The sequence below is a fragment of the Truncatella angustata genome, assembly GCF_020726525.1.
Source record: "Truncatella angustata strain MPI-SDFR-AT-0073 chromosome Unknown BKA67scaffold_3, whole genome shotgun sequence".
NCBI lineage: Eukaryota > Fungi > Ascomycota > Sordariomycetes > Amphisphaeriales > Sporocadaceae > Truncatella > Truncatella angustata.
In genome coordinates, this window is record NW_025763383.1 from 1252609 (window position 1) to 1265666 (window position 13058).

General features: G+C 50.1%; 5 protein-coding genes across 5 annotated transcripts; 3 read left to right on the top strand and 2 right to left on the bottom strand.

Moving 5' to 3' along the window:
* Positions 1-1074: 1074 nt before the first annotated feature.
* BKA67DRAFT_514978 (amino acid permease-domain-containing protein) lies at positions 1075-4940 on the top strand (the record flags this gene model as incomplete). The annotated part of the gene is made up of 4 exons (XM_046097687.1): positions 1075-1219; positions 1267-2249; positions 2301-3306; positions 3499-4940. The coding sequence occupies 4 exons, from the start codon at positions 1075-1077 to the stop codon at positions 4938-4940; spliced, it is 3576 nt and encodes a 1191-aa protein (XP_045959559.1).
* Positions 4941-5330: 390 nt separating this feature from the next.
* BKA67DRAFT_560179 (DNA-directed RNA polymerase) lies at positions 5331-6688 on the top strand. The gene is made up of 4 exons (XM_046102438.1): positions 5331-5543; positions 6016-6074; positions 6122-6232; positions 6284-6688. The coding sequence occupies exons 1-4, from the start codon at positions 5527-5529 to the stop codon at positions 6463-6465; spliced, it is 369 nt and encodes a 122-aa protein (XP_045959560.1). The 5' UTR covers positions 5331-5526; the 3' UTR covers positions 6466-6688.
* Positions 6689-7550, bottom strand: BKA67DRAFT_560184 (uncharacterized protein). The gene is made up of 5 exons (XM_046102439.1): positions 7303-7550; positions 7178-7234; positions 7052-7118; positions 6932-6995; positions 6689-6870 (listed from the first exon to the last, which is right to left on the bottom strand). The coding sequence occupies exons 1-5, from the start codon at positions 7337-7339 to the stop codon at positions 6832-6834; spliced, it is 264 nt and encodes an 87-aa protein (XP_045959561.1). The 5' UTR covers positions 7340-7550; the 3' UTR covers positions 6689-6831.
* A 368-nt stretch (positions 7551-7918) lies between these two features.
* Positions 7919-9651, top strand: BKA67DRAFT_657247 (ribonuclease H-like domain-containing protein; the record flags this gene model as incomplete). The annotated part of the gene is made up of 2 exons (XM_046107082.1): positions 7919-8921; positions 8972-9651. The coding sequence occupies 2 exons, from the start codon at positions 7919-7921 to the stop codon at positions 9649-9651; spliced, it is 1683 nt and encodes a 560-aa protein (XP_045959562.1).
* A 1223-nt stretch (positions 9652-10874) lies between these two features.
* On the bottom strand, positions 10875-11756 carry BKA67DRAFT_232784 (uncharacterized protein). Its single transcript, XM_046095641.1, has one exon. It carries the CDS (start codon positions 11568-11570, stop codon positions 11118-11120), a length of 453 nt encoding a protein of 150 aa, XP_045959563.1. The 5' UTR covers positions 11571-11756; the 3' UTR covers positions 10875-11117.
* Positions 11757-13058: the final 1302 nt, after the last annotated feature.

Consider the following 13058-nt stretch of genomic DNA (forward strand, 5'->3'; position numbering starts at 1 on the left):
AGACGCCCCGGAGTACGTCCTGGTACGCTAGACAGGTAATCTTGCCGCCCACTAATTGGGGGAACCTGGTAGGCTGATTTTGTTTCACTTCACTAATAAGTACTTGCTGTAGCAGCCTACCAGCCTACCTACTGATAAGAGCCTCCGCCAACCCACTCCAGCTTATGTAACGCTGCTTGCTGACCATTGCATGCAGTGAACGTCTTGCAACGACTGCAGCGGTGCTCTGGATACCTACCCTCCATTTTGATCTAACTAGTTACATGATTTGCTATAAATTAGCCAAGCTGCGAGACCTCAAACCACTTTATTTACCTGATGTCTGTCATAGATTTCGAGTAGTCGGACGTGTGGGGTTGATCACCGTGAAGACCATAACTGGATCGTGGACAGTACTGCTCAGACTTACATATCTTTTGAAACCTACGCGAGCTCAATCATTATCAAGGATATCCATATTCAGTTACAACTTGTTCTGTGTCACTTCTTAACATCTGGTAGAAGCAACACTGATGACCGTGGGCATCACCCAGCAGCTGCCAGCAGTATCTTTGGTTGTATATCCAACTAGCCCGACGCTGCAAGCCTGCCCCGCCTTGTGGTTTCAATACAAGTACGAGTGACGTTGACTTGCCCACTTTCGCGATTCTGGCGACTCAAGTGGTTGCACTACGACGCAGATCATTTTTATTTACTCTGTAGCTGCTTTACCGCCTGACTGCGGTCTACCGTATCTACTGTGCATATGAGTTGTTAGAGTTGCGAGTGAAAAGCTATGTGGGGTATGTTGTACATGCAAGCGTTTGTTCGTGTTGGCGAGCACTTGCTAGACTTGCCTACGACCCGACCAACAAGTTTTCGTTATTGACCTTCACTGCACGTCTTGCCTCGCTTTCATGTTCTGTTGGTGGTGGGTTTCCAATGTGACGATGAGCTGAGCCAGTGCTTGCACCTATCTGACTAACCGCAAGTTGGGCACGGAAAGAAGCTCCACGCGACTCCTCAAACCTCAATTGCTTCTTAGTTACGGGCCGACCAACTTCAACAGTCTGCAGTCTAAGCCGCCAAACGACAATGGATCCTGCCACCTCTAGCAAGAAGGCCAAACTTGGCACGGCCTCAGGTGTATACATACCCGTCGTTCTTAATATCATAAGCATTTTGATGTTCCTGCGATTTGGGTCTATTCTTGGACGAATCGGATTATTTGGTGTACTCGGTAAGCTAGGTCTTCATACATTCCGGAACTACTCTAACAAAGGACAGGTCTCCTCGCTGTTGCTTACTTTGTGGACTTTGTAACCACATTGTCACTTTCTGCTATTGCCTCCAACGGCGAAGTCAAAGGAGGAGGTGCCTATTACTTGATTTCCAGGTCTCTTGGGCCGGAATTCGGTGGCTCTATCGGAGTGCTCTTCTACCTCGCCCAGGTTTTAAACACAGCACTCAACGTTGTGGGACTTATCGATTGTCTGAAACTCAACCTTGTAGAAGTGATACCTGGGGGCTACTGGGAGAGCTACCTGGTTGAAACGTGTGCTCTTGTGTTCTGCACGGCACTTTGTCTGGCCGGCAGTGGCATATTTGCAAAAGCTAGCAACGGCTTGCTTGTGGTGTTAATCATATCTACGTTGAGCATACCAATTTCCGCAATTGCTAGACAGCCTTTCAAGGATGCTAGGCTCGGCATCGAGTTCACGGGAATGAGTGCCAAAACTTTCTTGTCGAACCTATATCCCGCCGGGCGACCGCATTATCGGGGTGGAGAGACATTCAGGGAACTTTTCGGTGTTTTGTTTCCTGCGACTTCTGGCATATTCGCTGGGGCCTCAATGTCTGGAGATCTGAGAAATCCCAGTAAGGCAATACCCAAAGGGACGTTATGGGCAATGCTATCAACACTGATCCTTTATCTACTGGTCATATTATCCATGGCCGCGAGTGTCACCCACAACTCTTTTCTCAATCATACCAACATCATCTCTGCAACTAGTGTCTGGAGTCCTCTCATATTAGCAGGCGAGTGCGCCACGACATTCTTCTCCGCGCTGATGGGTCTCATTGGGTCTGCTAAACTTTTACAAGCATTGGGTAGGGACAAGCTTCTACCAGGACTCACTGTCTTTGGGTATGGCACGAAGCGTGGTGACGAACCTGTATATGCTATTCTACTCACATATGCAATCGCCCAAATTGCGTTGTTCGCTAATCTGAACCAGATTGCTACATTGATAGCAATGGGCTACCAGGTGGGAGAACAGTGCCGGAGTTGATGTGATCATCTTACTAATATGTCACAGATGACGTTTTTCGTGATGAATCTTGCATGTTTCCTGTTGAAGATCGGCTCAGCCCCAAACTTCAGGCCTGCCTTCAAATTTTTCAGCTGGCAAAGTGCGTTTATAGGTAGTCTACTCTCTGCGGCAGCAATGTTCTTCATTGACGAGACCTACGCTACAACAGCGATATGTCTCCTTATCTTCCTCTTTTTGCTCATACATTACATGTCGCCTCCAAAGCATTGGGGTGACGTGTCACAGAACTTGATATATCACCAAGTTAGAAAATATCTGTTGCGACTCAAGCCAGAGCACATCAAATTCTGGCGGCCACAGATTATACTTCTCATCAACGATCCTAGGCACCATACCCGACTGATACAATTCTGTAACTCAATTAAGAAGGGTTCTTTATATATACTTGGGCATGTCATTGTTACCGATGACTTCAACACTGGTGTCCACGAAGCCAAACTTCAACAAGCTGCGTGGACGAACTATATTTCGGATTCCTCCCGGATTAAAGCCTTCGTTCAGCTGACCATGTCACCAAGCATCGAATGGGGCGTTCGCAATTTGATACTATCAGCGGGACTTGGTGGCATGCGCCCGAATATTGCCATTTTGGGGTCTTACAACATGGAAGAGCTGCGGAAAGCCGAACCTCTTATCCCGCTTCCCTCGGCGCCCTCGTCTCCAATGAAAGCAAAATTTGACCTGAAGACTAAATCTGGACCTGTGAAAAGACGTCGAGGTGATACTTCAGCTCGACTTCTCGAGTCCTCCTTACCGACGGATGCGATCCGTACTGAAGGCATGTTGTCTGTCACGAGCTATATGACAATTCTTGAAGATCTCGCTTTAAGGCACCGACTTAATGTCGCAGTTGGGAAGGGGTTTCATTCACTTGAAACACCTCGGCACGATGGAAGCAATACAAGGAAATACGTCGACTTATGGCCGATACAAATGTCGGCTGAGATCACAGCCGACGGCAAAAACGTCGTGACGACGAATTTTGATACATGTAAGCTCTCAGCTTTCTTTTATCCAACCATCCGTCTGTTATAAGCAACCCACCTGTGAAAACTTTCTCCGAGGATGAATCTGGCTCTTCATAGCTTTCCTGAGCTGGTATCACCTCAGTAGTTGGATATTGAGGCTCTGTGCACCATTTATGCTGCTTGAGTTCAAAATGTGAGCGCTAATTCGATACCAGATACAATGATTCTGCAACTGGGATACATCTTGCTGAGTGTACCAAATTGGAAGAAAGCATTCAAGCTGAGAATACTGGTGTTCGTCGAGTACGATACTGAAGTGAAAGAAGAACATGCCAGACTCAAAGCGCTGCTGGACAAGCTTCGAATAGAGGCTGAGGTACGAGTCTTCTGGTTGGCATCTGGCTCACTCGCGACATACAATTATATTATCAACGGGAAAATCAGTAAAGGCATTGACCACGAAGTCAATCACTTATTGAACCGGGATGAATGGTGGCAAGAACTTCAACAAGTGCGCACTGAGGAATCTCGGCCAAAAGACGTAACCGCTTTTGAAGAATTACTCGAGACAGGCCGTCGCCGGAGTTCTTATATGGCTACGGTGACCGAGAGCAGCGACTCTCCAAGACAACAAAATACCCAAAAGAGCCTCACTTTACCCAAGAAATCTACCTTCTCCAAAGTCTCCAGGCTCGGAGCAAGTTTTGGCATACATACGTCTCACCTTGACGCAAGTATCCTCGAGGATGAAACGACTCGACAAACCTACGACTACACCGACGACGAAGCTGCTTATTCATCATCTTCAGATGCAGACTTCAACGACGCGGCCAGCGAGGGCGACGTTGATGGTGCTGCTCCACAAGCAAGACCCTTGCTACACTCTGGCCGACGAAAGAGTCACGGGGACTTGCTCCAAAGAAGTATAACGCATCGGAAGCAACGTAATATTGATAGCAATGCCAACACGCCAAACTATGGCGCCGTCAGGTCTACCCCATCTCTTTTACGAACGGATCGTCCAGGCCTGTCGCCGGCAGATTCTTTCAAGCGATCAGACAGCACGCAAGCACTACTAGGCCTGCCTTCGGACCTAGCTCAGTCAGGGCCGACTACACCTTCGATCTCCAGACGCTCAACCAGACCTACGATCTCAAGAAACTCTTCTGTGGGAAGGTTCTCGAGTCGGCCAGTTCCAGAGACACGGGTTCAGAGTGAAGGAGGAGAGCAGCGACTCATGTTCGCCGAGGAGACGGATCCAGCGCGGACACCCCTCATCCGTTCTAGGAGAAATTCAGTGTCACAAAAGGCCAACGCTCATGATGCGCAGCTCAACATCCCAGAGTTCCCAGGGTTCTGGAATTCCGGTTCGACCAACGATGAGGAGGCTCGGTCAAATTATTCCACACAAAGCTTACCACTGTCTTTCAACGATTTACCAAGTCGAGCCCAGCATATGATTTTGAACGAACTTATACACCAGAATAGTGATGAAACAGCTGTCCTATTGACGACCCTACCAATTCCTGAGGAAGACACCTGCAAGGATGAGGAAGCTAGCCTGAGGTATCTGTCGGATATTGAGGTCTTATGTCATGAGTTGCCCCCTGTGCTGTTAGTGCTCAGCAACAACATGACGGTGACCGTGAGTTTGTAGACTGTCAGATTTGCTCAGACGCCCCTTTTTGGTGGCCATGTTCGCAATCTCCTGAAGTCGAAGGTATAAGTTAGGTAGATCGATGTGTCTTACTGCAAGCCAATTTAGCGCATTTACCAGTTCAGGCGCTCTTATCGCAGTCCTTGCAGTGGCTCAGTGACATTCAAGAATTGTTCGTTACAATTAAATTTCCGCAAGTTTATTTTGTCCCTGGTCTCGCTACTAGTCATTTATTTGTCCGAGTGTTGTGATACACGAGTAGATGCATACAGAGAGAGATTTCCAGAAGCGCTTGACATCTCTCAGAATCTAGACCGGAGTTTACCCGGCGCCTCACCTTAGCGCCGTTGCATTCATTGCCTCTGGCGGTTCTCTGGACAATGAACATTCCTTGCATTTACGGCTAACGACAAGACATCATCATTGGCTCTTGCTTTTGGGTTGACGCTCACAACATTCGGCAACATAATTACCGTCGAGTCTATTCGTTACATTTAAAGGACTCATTTCACTTCGGGGCCTGTCTCAACGCCTCGCTTACCTAATCCTTGCTTTGTTTGACGGTGGCTAAAAGAAATCGCCCATCATGAACGCACCAGATCGGTTTGTGAGCCCCTTCTCCTTATTTAATACGGACCGGTTTTGGGAGTGTGATGTTGGCTGAAGCTGTACATGGTTTGCTGGAGTGGTAATGGAGAAGCATAGGCTTGAGGCTTCCATCGGCTGCGACAAGGCAGGCGGCCGGCAATGGATGCGCAGGTCACGACCAAAAAGCCATCTCCAGATACTCCTTGGACCAAACGCCATTCGTGGGCAACGTTTGGCCTAGTAACTGAGGTTGGAAGGCAGAGCGTTGGGGTCGCCGATGCTTTGCTTTGCACTTTCCTCAAGCTTCTGTCACCTCCCCATCCCAAACAATTCAAGCCGCAACACGCCACACAAGTATCACCGAGAAGTCTCACGTGAAAGCGAGATTTGTGGTCACCATGAGGCACGACGTCAGCCATAATCGGCTCCCATCGTTCGGCTACCTGCAAAAACAAATTTCTAAGCAGCTTAACTAACTCTCATGCAGCTTCGAGCTCTTTCTGCTTGACGATGGCCAGAAGAAGATTGAGGAGAAGATATATGCTGGTAGGATGGCAATGTGAAATTACAGGACGCGTCTGACCTCGTAACAGGCATGTCAAACACGTCTGACTTTATTCTGAACAAAGAGGATCACACTCTGGGCAACCTGTTGGCTGAGCACCTCAAGCAACACGCAAAGGTATTGATGTGTGGGTACAAAGGTACATAATTTTCGCCTATATTTGTTGGCGGTCTGTCTAACGGTATTGTAGTCGCCCATCCCAACGTCCCAGAGGTCATGATTCGGGTGCAAACAGATGGGACGATCACGCCTAAGGATGCAATGGTTGAGGTGTGTAAACAACTTATTCAGGCGTACGGACAGCTTGCCCGCGAGTTCACGAGAGAGTATGAGCTGCGCAAGATGGTCTCAGCGGGTAATCAGGAGGCCTAGGAAGGCCGTAAAACTCAATGACCTGGGATTTCTTGGCATATGGAAGAAAGGTACATGGCAATCTGAGCATGATGGGCTTTGGACTTAGGTACGGCGTTCCTGGCGTATAGAGTCATCTGGACTGGCAGAACACAGCGATGAATACGATTCATCACAGTGCATTTCATGGTAGCATAATTGTTTCACAATCGAGCCCTGCCCTCGAAGGATTCTTATTTCGGCATTATCTGCGTATGGCCTCCCTTCTCAAGCTGTCTGAACCTGTGTATTTGTTTGTCTGCAAGGTTGATGTCATTTGCTAGGCGCCTCATGATTTGCACTACCTTCCGCTTGTACCAGTGTAAATTCTCCTTGATGCGCGAGTGATCACGAGGCCGCCACAGGACCCTCTCCACCAGGAATCAGCTAAGAAAGGCAAGTTAGAGTGGGTTTCCTAGCAGAGGAGGTTGACGAGTTGACGACATACCATGCAGATATTGTTGCCATTCAGTAAGATCTTGGACAGCTTGGTGTGGTTGCCCGAGTAGTCACTATACACACTGTAAGCCAAACCAATCAACACCCGCCGGGTCTGGACGGCACGTACAACTCAGTCACATCCTCAAGCACCATGTTGACGTAGTCATCGAAGCCCAGAAGCGTGCCGCTGAACTCTGTGCCAATCGTTAGCCGGCCGCCATTCTTGGCCATGGTCATGAAAGTGTGCTCCTACCCTTGTCACCCTTCATGACAACCCATATCCTCGAGCCAACACACTTGTCAATGAGTTCTGTAGAGCGTTAGCATCTGTCAAGCCATGTAGCCTGTAACTTGTGTGGCCCGGTAGTTGCACCTTACCTAGAGGGAGAAGCTGGGAGGTGGATGGGGCGGCCATTTTGTCTATGAACTCTTGGTGACTGAAATCAGATGCAAGAGTCTGGAATTATCGAGGGTGGCTCCCAGGTAGCTCGCTGTCTTGGTCGTTTCTGCGTCTCAAAACCCACAGGGGTGTCCCGCGCATGAAGGAAGCTTTTGGGGGGGTGTGAGCGCAGCCCGCATCACCTGTTTTCGCGGATGCCCACTAATGACTAAGCAGCCCAACCGCCAATCTGCAGCACTGAAGCTCCCCCCAACCCACCGCAGAGACGGCCATTGCGACCTCCCCCGTCTTTGCAAGTACGTAGCTTGGCGAGTGCACGGCGGCGCGTCTGCCTGGATGAATCCACCTCACATACGCCATTCCTCTGACAGTGCTTGAGTTTTGTGTGGTTCAACATGGAGCTGAGGGGCAATTGCTTTGATCTGTTTCCCAAATGATACCCTCCTGTATTTCCTGTTCTCCTGCGGGCTATTCGCTTCATAGATTCTTTGGCGGCACGTCACGGTTAGTCCCCCGGTCTGCTACCCGCCTTAATTGATTGAGCTTCCCACCACTAAACCTGGTCGGAACAGATTGCGCTCTACATATATCGGAATGACTACGAGTCCGTCAAGATCCCAAATATGGCATCCCTCGAGAGGCATTTCATTTTCACCGAGCCCCAGTAGACCCTCTTCGGTTGTGTACGGGTCGCGACAGCTCAGTCACTCGACACCGGCTTTGGCGGAGAGGCACCACGATGCCCTGTCAGCTGCCACACGACAAGAGCAACAACGAGACGCGGAGCACCTCTATCACCCCATAGAGACGGAGCCCGCCAGTCTTTACCCTGTCCTGCCACTGTCGCCAGACGCGTACCCAGTAGTTCAAGCTGAGGGGGGTGTTCTAGCAGCTCCCGCGTCGGGGGGACCCGAACAAAAAGCTGAAGAGGAAGCCCCCCTCGAGCCTCCATATCCAGCTTTAGACTACAAGTTGTCAAAGGAGCTCTACTATGCTGCAAAACGGGCAGCCCCCGGATCTCCTGCATCGTACTGGTCGTACTCATTATACAGAGGACCTAGTAAGGACGGAACCGCCCAAAAGCCCAAGGTTCATTATTGCAGAAGCAAGCACACGGCCGAAAGGGTCTGCCAGCAGTACTTTGCCAACGAGAAGGTGTTGGGTTTTGATCTCGAATGGGCCGCCGACTCGCCTAAATCAGCCGGCCCCAGACGCAATGTCTCGCTGATCCAACTGGCTAGTCAAAGTCGCATCGCCTTGTTTCATGTAGCCGTGTTTCCTAAAGATGATGACTTTGTCGCCCCAACTTTCAAGAGGATTATGGAGGACGCCGAGGTTACCAAGGTTGGTGTTTGGATAAAGGGTGACGCCACCAGACTGAGGACGCATCTGGGCATCGAGTCCAAGGGCTTGATGGAGCTGAGCCACTTATGCAAGCTTGTCACATACTCGAGGACTGGGGAGTACAACAACATCAACAAACGATTGGTGCCACTGGCCACCCAAGTTGAACAGTATCTACACCTGCCCATGTTCAAGGGACAAGATGTTCGATCCAGTGACTGGACTAAACAACTGAGCTGGGATCAGGTTACCTGTAAGATATTGCCCCTGCTATCGTGCGATGATTTTACTTATCAAGCGTAGACTCAGCATCGGATGCCTATGCTGGCGTACATCTCTTTGCAACCTTGGAACACCACAGGAAACAGCTTGATCCATGCCCGCCCACCCCACATCATGCAGAACTTAATCTCCCTATTCGTCTCTCGGACGGTCTAGATTTAGCGACAGACTCGGAAGACGAGGTTTCTGAACCTCCACCGGAAGATGACGGAAATAGCTCTGGCATTTTGAGCCCTGCAGCCAGAAAGCGTGCGCTCTTAGCACATCTGAAAGCTCTGAAATCAGCCACAAAGCAAGTAGCACGTACACTGCGCGAGACGGAGGACGTCTTGGACACTCTTGCCAAAGATCCACGTATCAACGCAGCAGATACCTGGGCCAGGACATTCATCGCCGAGAATTACCAATCAATTCAGGATGAAACTGCATTTGTCAGCAAAGTGACTTCCGGTTCTGCTCGGTTTGTCGAGCTTCGAGCATATCACTTGTGGCACACGAACAAGGACTTGTCTCCTGAGGATGTGGCTGCGCTTCTGCGAACACCACCTTTGAAAACGACCACGGTTGTGGAGTACATCTCAAATGCGGTGAGACTTGAGAGTTTACCGATCAACGGCCTTAGGTTCGACAAGGACATCGACTCACGAACCAGGACGTTCAGCAGATATAAGAAAAGGTCTCAATCTAATCTGCCTTCTTGAAGTGGTCCAATTGCAATCACACTTACGAAGAAATCGTACGGTTCTGTGAAACCGCCTATAGATATCAGGTACATATACCTCGGGAAAATTTGCAATACCACAACTCGAGAGACTACTATGGGTATCATAAAACGTCTTTGCTGGGAAGCCTGCATTACTCATACCCGCACTGCCCTGGGTCGCAAGGTGCCTCATCGATTGGACGACCGCCAAAGCTCCATTCAAATTCAAAGGGGGAGCGGCATGCGTCGCCCCAGGATCAAAATGCTACGCCCGAGGGGCTCCGTTGCGCGCGATCGTTTCCCGGTCTTAACCTCTGCTCTGTCATGAGAAGTAGTGAAGTCCTATGCAGCAAGTGATGGTGACCATCCGAACACCATGGTTATGCGCACCAGGCCTGGATATATTCACTGTGGATCGTGGCATCTTCTGTAAAAGGAAGCGGTGCCAACCTGACCACGATGCGACGAGGTTGTGTCCTGGTTGGCGGAGAATCGGATCCGTGGGATAAACTGTGGATAGCATCGCAAGACGTATTCACTGTAACACTGTGGTGTAGAGAGGCCTGAGAGGATCCGACAATGAATGAGGTGTTGAATATCTAGTCTGCCACATGCTTGCGGCTGCAAAGCAAGGAGGTTCATTGGTATTGATGCACGGGGGCTCAGTGTACGACTCGCTGAGACCCATGGCGGCCAGTGAGGGTTGTTTGCCTCAGAGACTTTAGCACTGCACCAGAAGCAGAAGCAGAAGCACATGTGGTCGGGCAGCGACATGCTACACTTTGCAAAGGAAATGTTGGACAGTAGCAAACTGCGGCTACATAGCTTGGTATGTAGACATATACCAATGAAAACTCACCCGGCGTGGCGACCCAGAAGTCTTGAGGTGACTGTTTGCAGTGTACGAAAGAGCCAAGAAAGTCCTCCTTCAACGGAATGCTTCCCCCGTATTTCCAGCACACTTGCCTGTTTGCCATGCTGGTGGTGCGCCAGCCACAGGTGCGGATGGAACTTTCGCCTTGTTTTGGGACTGAGGGTGAGGAGGAGAAAGGCAGGTGATGCAGGGCTTGTATCCCAATATCTCTTGGATGACGTAATGGTTCAGGATTGTACGATAACTACAACTCGTCGTTATTAAGTAAGACACGAATTATTTGAAGAACCCTCGCGCTTAGAAACTACAAGAAAGCACGGGAATCCAACCGTCGGCCTTCCGGGAGGTAGTCCTTAAGTAGTAGCCGCCAGCTTTGTCATCTATCTTGGTTCATCCGAGGCGTCGTTCGAAAAACGAATCCATCTACCCAGATCATGCGTGGGGCAAGGGGGGCATGGTACCATCTACCGGAATGATCCGTCTTGTCAACAAGCCTGAGAGCCTGTTTCTTGCTCGGGATCTCCGCTTGCTGAGCTTCAAGCCCGGCGCCAGCCTGCACCCCCATCTCGCAAAGCAGCCTCCCTACTTCGTCAAGCGTCGACTTCCTTGTCTGCACCGTCGCTGCCAGCGCCCTCGGCCGCGGCGGCAACATCGGACTTTGCCGAGTCGATAGTTGCGGCCTCCATGTTTGGCTGCTCTGCGTCGTGGCCCACATGGTCATCCTCCGACTTCTCCGCCGCCGGGTTCGTGCCGACATCAGCTGCTAGCACGTTCCTCAGGTTGTTGGCAGCCTTGGCCTGTCTTAGCCACTCCGGATCATGCTGACCGGCTGCCAGTGCCTTCTGGTACTCGGCGATGTCGTGACGCAGATGGTCGTTGCTGGCCAGGGCGGACAGGTCGCCGTTGTACGAGTCGCCGGGCCAGTACTTCTGGACCTGCGCGACCTGCTCCGGGGTGAGGAGTTTCCAGACCTCGGGGTCGAGAATGAGTGCTCGCAGGTTTGTCTGGGCCAGGGCCGAGTGCTCGTTGAATAAGAGCTCCATGGTTGAGGGGATTTGTGTGTAAAGGATGGCAGCAATAAGCGTCGGAAAAAAAAAGGGACATAAAGCAGTAGCATGGGTTTATCACCGTTCGTTTTGCGTGATTTCAGAAAGTGACCAAGGTATAATCTGCTCGCTGGTATTTGTTGGCATTTGTCTGGTTCCAAGTCAAGAGATATGCTCTTTGTCGCTGCGCACATGCATTGTTTGATGGTTGGTACGACTGGCTCCTCTGCGGTGTGTCTTGATGTGCTTTGATGCGCTCTCCCAAGCGACTCTCTGCTTTCTTCTGGAGCAGAGGAGTTTTGAGAAGAATGTTCCGGCCACTGAAAGACCCGTCGACCTGGGTGTTATGGGCTACGGGGTTCCGCCTACTACTGGCGTGAATGGCATGCAGAGAAGGAGGTGCTTGTGTATAGCTTACTTGTGCACTCCCTTTGCTGTTGTACGCCCTGTTTCTCTTGTGACTGGTACGAAGTGCTCGACAAACGACAGGAGAAGCAGTCTGCATCGCAAGACAGCAGGCACCACTCTTTATAAGTGATACTTGAACACAATCTTATTTGCCCGTAGAGGTCGATTAGATAGTAGCAACAGCAGGTGGGCCGGGGCTGAATTGCCGCTTCTGGTTCAATTATGGCAGCAACTGGATTGCTGCTGCTGATACTCTCGGGAGATACGTGAGAGTTATTTCGTGATTTCGTAGTTGAAAAGTCTGGAGTAGTTTGAATTATTATTATTGTTGTTGTTGTTGTTATTGTGAGACTATGCATGCAGACATGCCAAGTTAGTCTTGGATGAGCTCTACTGTACATAAGTCAAGTTAGCTTTAAGCAGGATCCCGCCAGGACCCAGCGTACTGTCAGACCAACCTTAGCGCATTACAAGTAAAGTATGTAACTAGGTTAAGTAACTAACTTAAGTATTCTGGACACACAGTACACATCGTCCACCACGCACACGCACAGGTGGGTTCTTATCGGATCATGAGCATCTTGATCTGTCTTATCACACAGCAAAAGGGCCTCGACTCGCAGCCCCTTGTCCATTGGCTAACCTTAGTTACTGTAGTTACTTGTTTAACATGCTAGGTTACATAGCTAACTAACCTAACCTAACTCACTCTCAAATATGCTCTAACCATGCTGTAAATCCATCCCCTGACGTAGGTAGCCTGGCTACCTTGGCGAAGCTCATGGCCAGCTCCATGTTTGTTGCTTAATCCATGGCTTTTAAGTTGACGTTAACATCAACGGAAGAAGGCATTGAGTGGGGGTGCCAATCCTGGATGTGTGCAATTGTCGCGATTTAACTTATTAGCCCACCAGAACAAAGGACTCTGCCCTCGTTGTTTCCGAGAGAACCTTCCCGTTTGTTATAGCACTCTCCTCTCGTCACCTGCTGGTAGAAAGCCACGTGTGCCCTTCCCTGAAGTTGCACCCTCGCCCTCACCCTCGCCCTCAACCATAAAATCAGGGGCCACGAGGCAGC

Bases quoted from the DNA above. Each gene is read 5' to 3' on its own strand.
- BKA67DRAFT_560179 (XM_046102438.1), top strand. The intron at 6,075-6,121 runs GTAGGATGGCAA...ACCTCGTAACAG, and splicing joins TGAGGAGAAGATATATGCTG to GCATGTCAAACACGTCTGAC. The intron at 6,233-6,283 runs GTACATAATTTT...ACGGTATTGTAG, and splicing joins ATTGATGTGTGGGTACAAAG to TCGCCCATCCCAACGTCCCA.
- BKA67DRAFT_560184 (XM_046102439.1), bottom strand. From the start codon at position 7,339: ATGGCCGCCCCATCCACCTCCCAGCTTCTCCCTCTAG. The intron at 7,235-7,302 runs GTAAGGTGCAAC...AACGCTCTACAG, and splicing joins CTCCCAGCTTCTCCCTCTAG to AACTCATTGACAAGTGTGTT. The intron at 7,119-7,177 runs GTAGGAGCACAC...CGATTGGCACAG, and splicing joins TGTCATGAAGGGTGACAAGG to AGTTCAGCGGCACGCTTCTG.
- BKA67DRAFT_232784 (XM_046095641.1), bottom strand. From the start codon at position 11,570: ATGGAGCTCTTATTCAACGAGCACTCGGCCCTGGCCCAGACAAACCTG.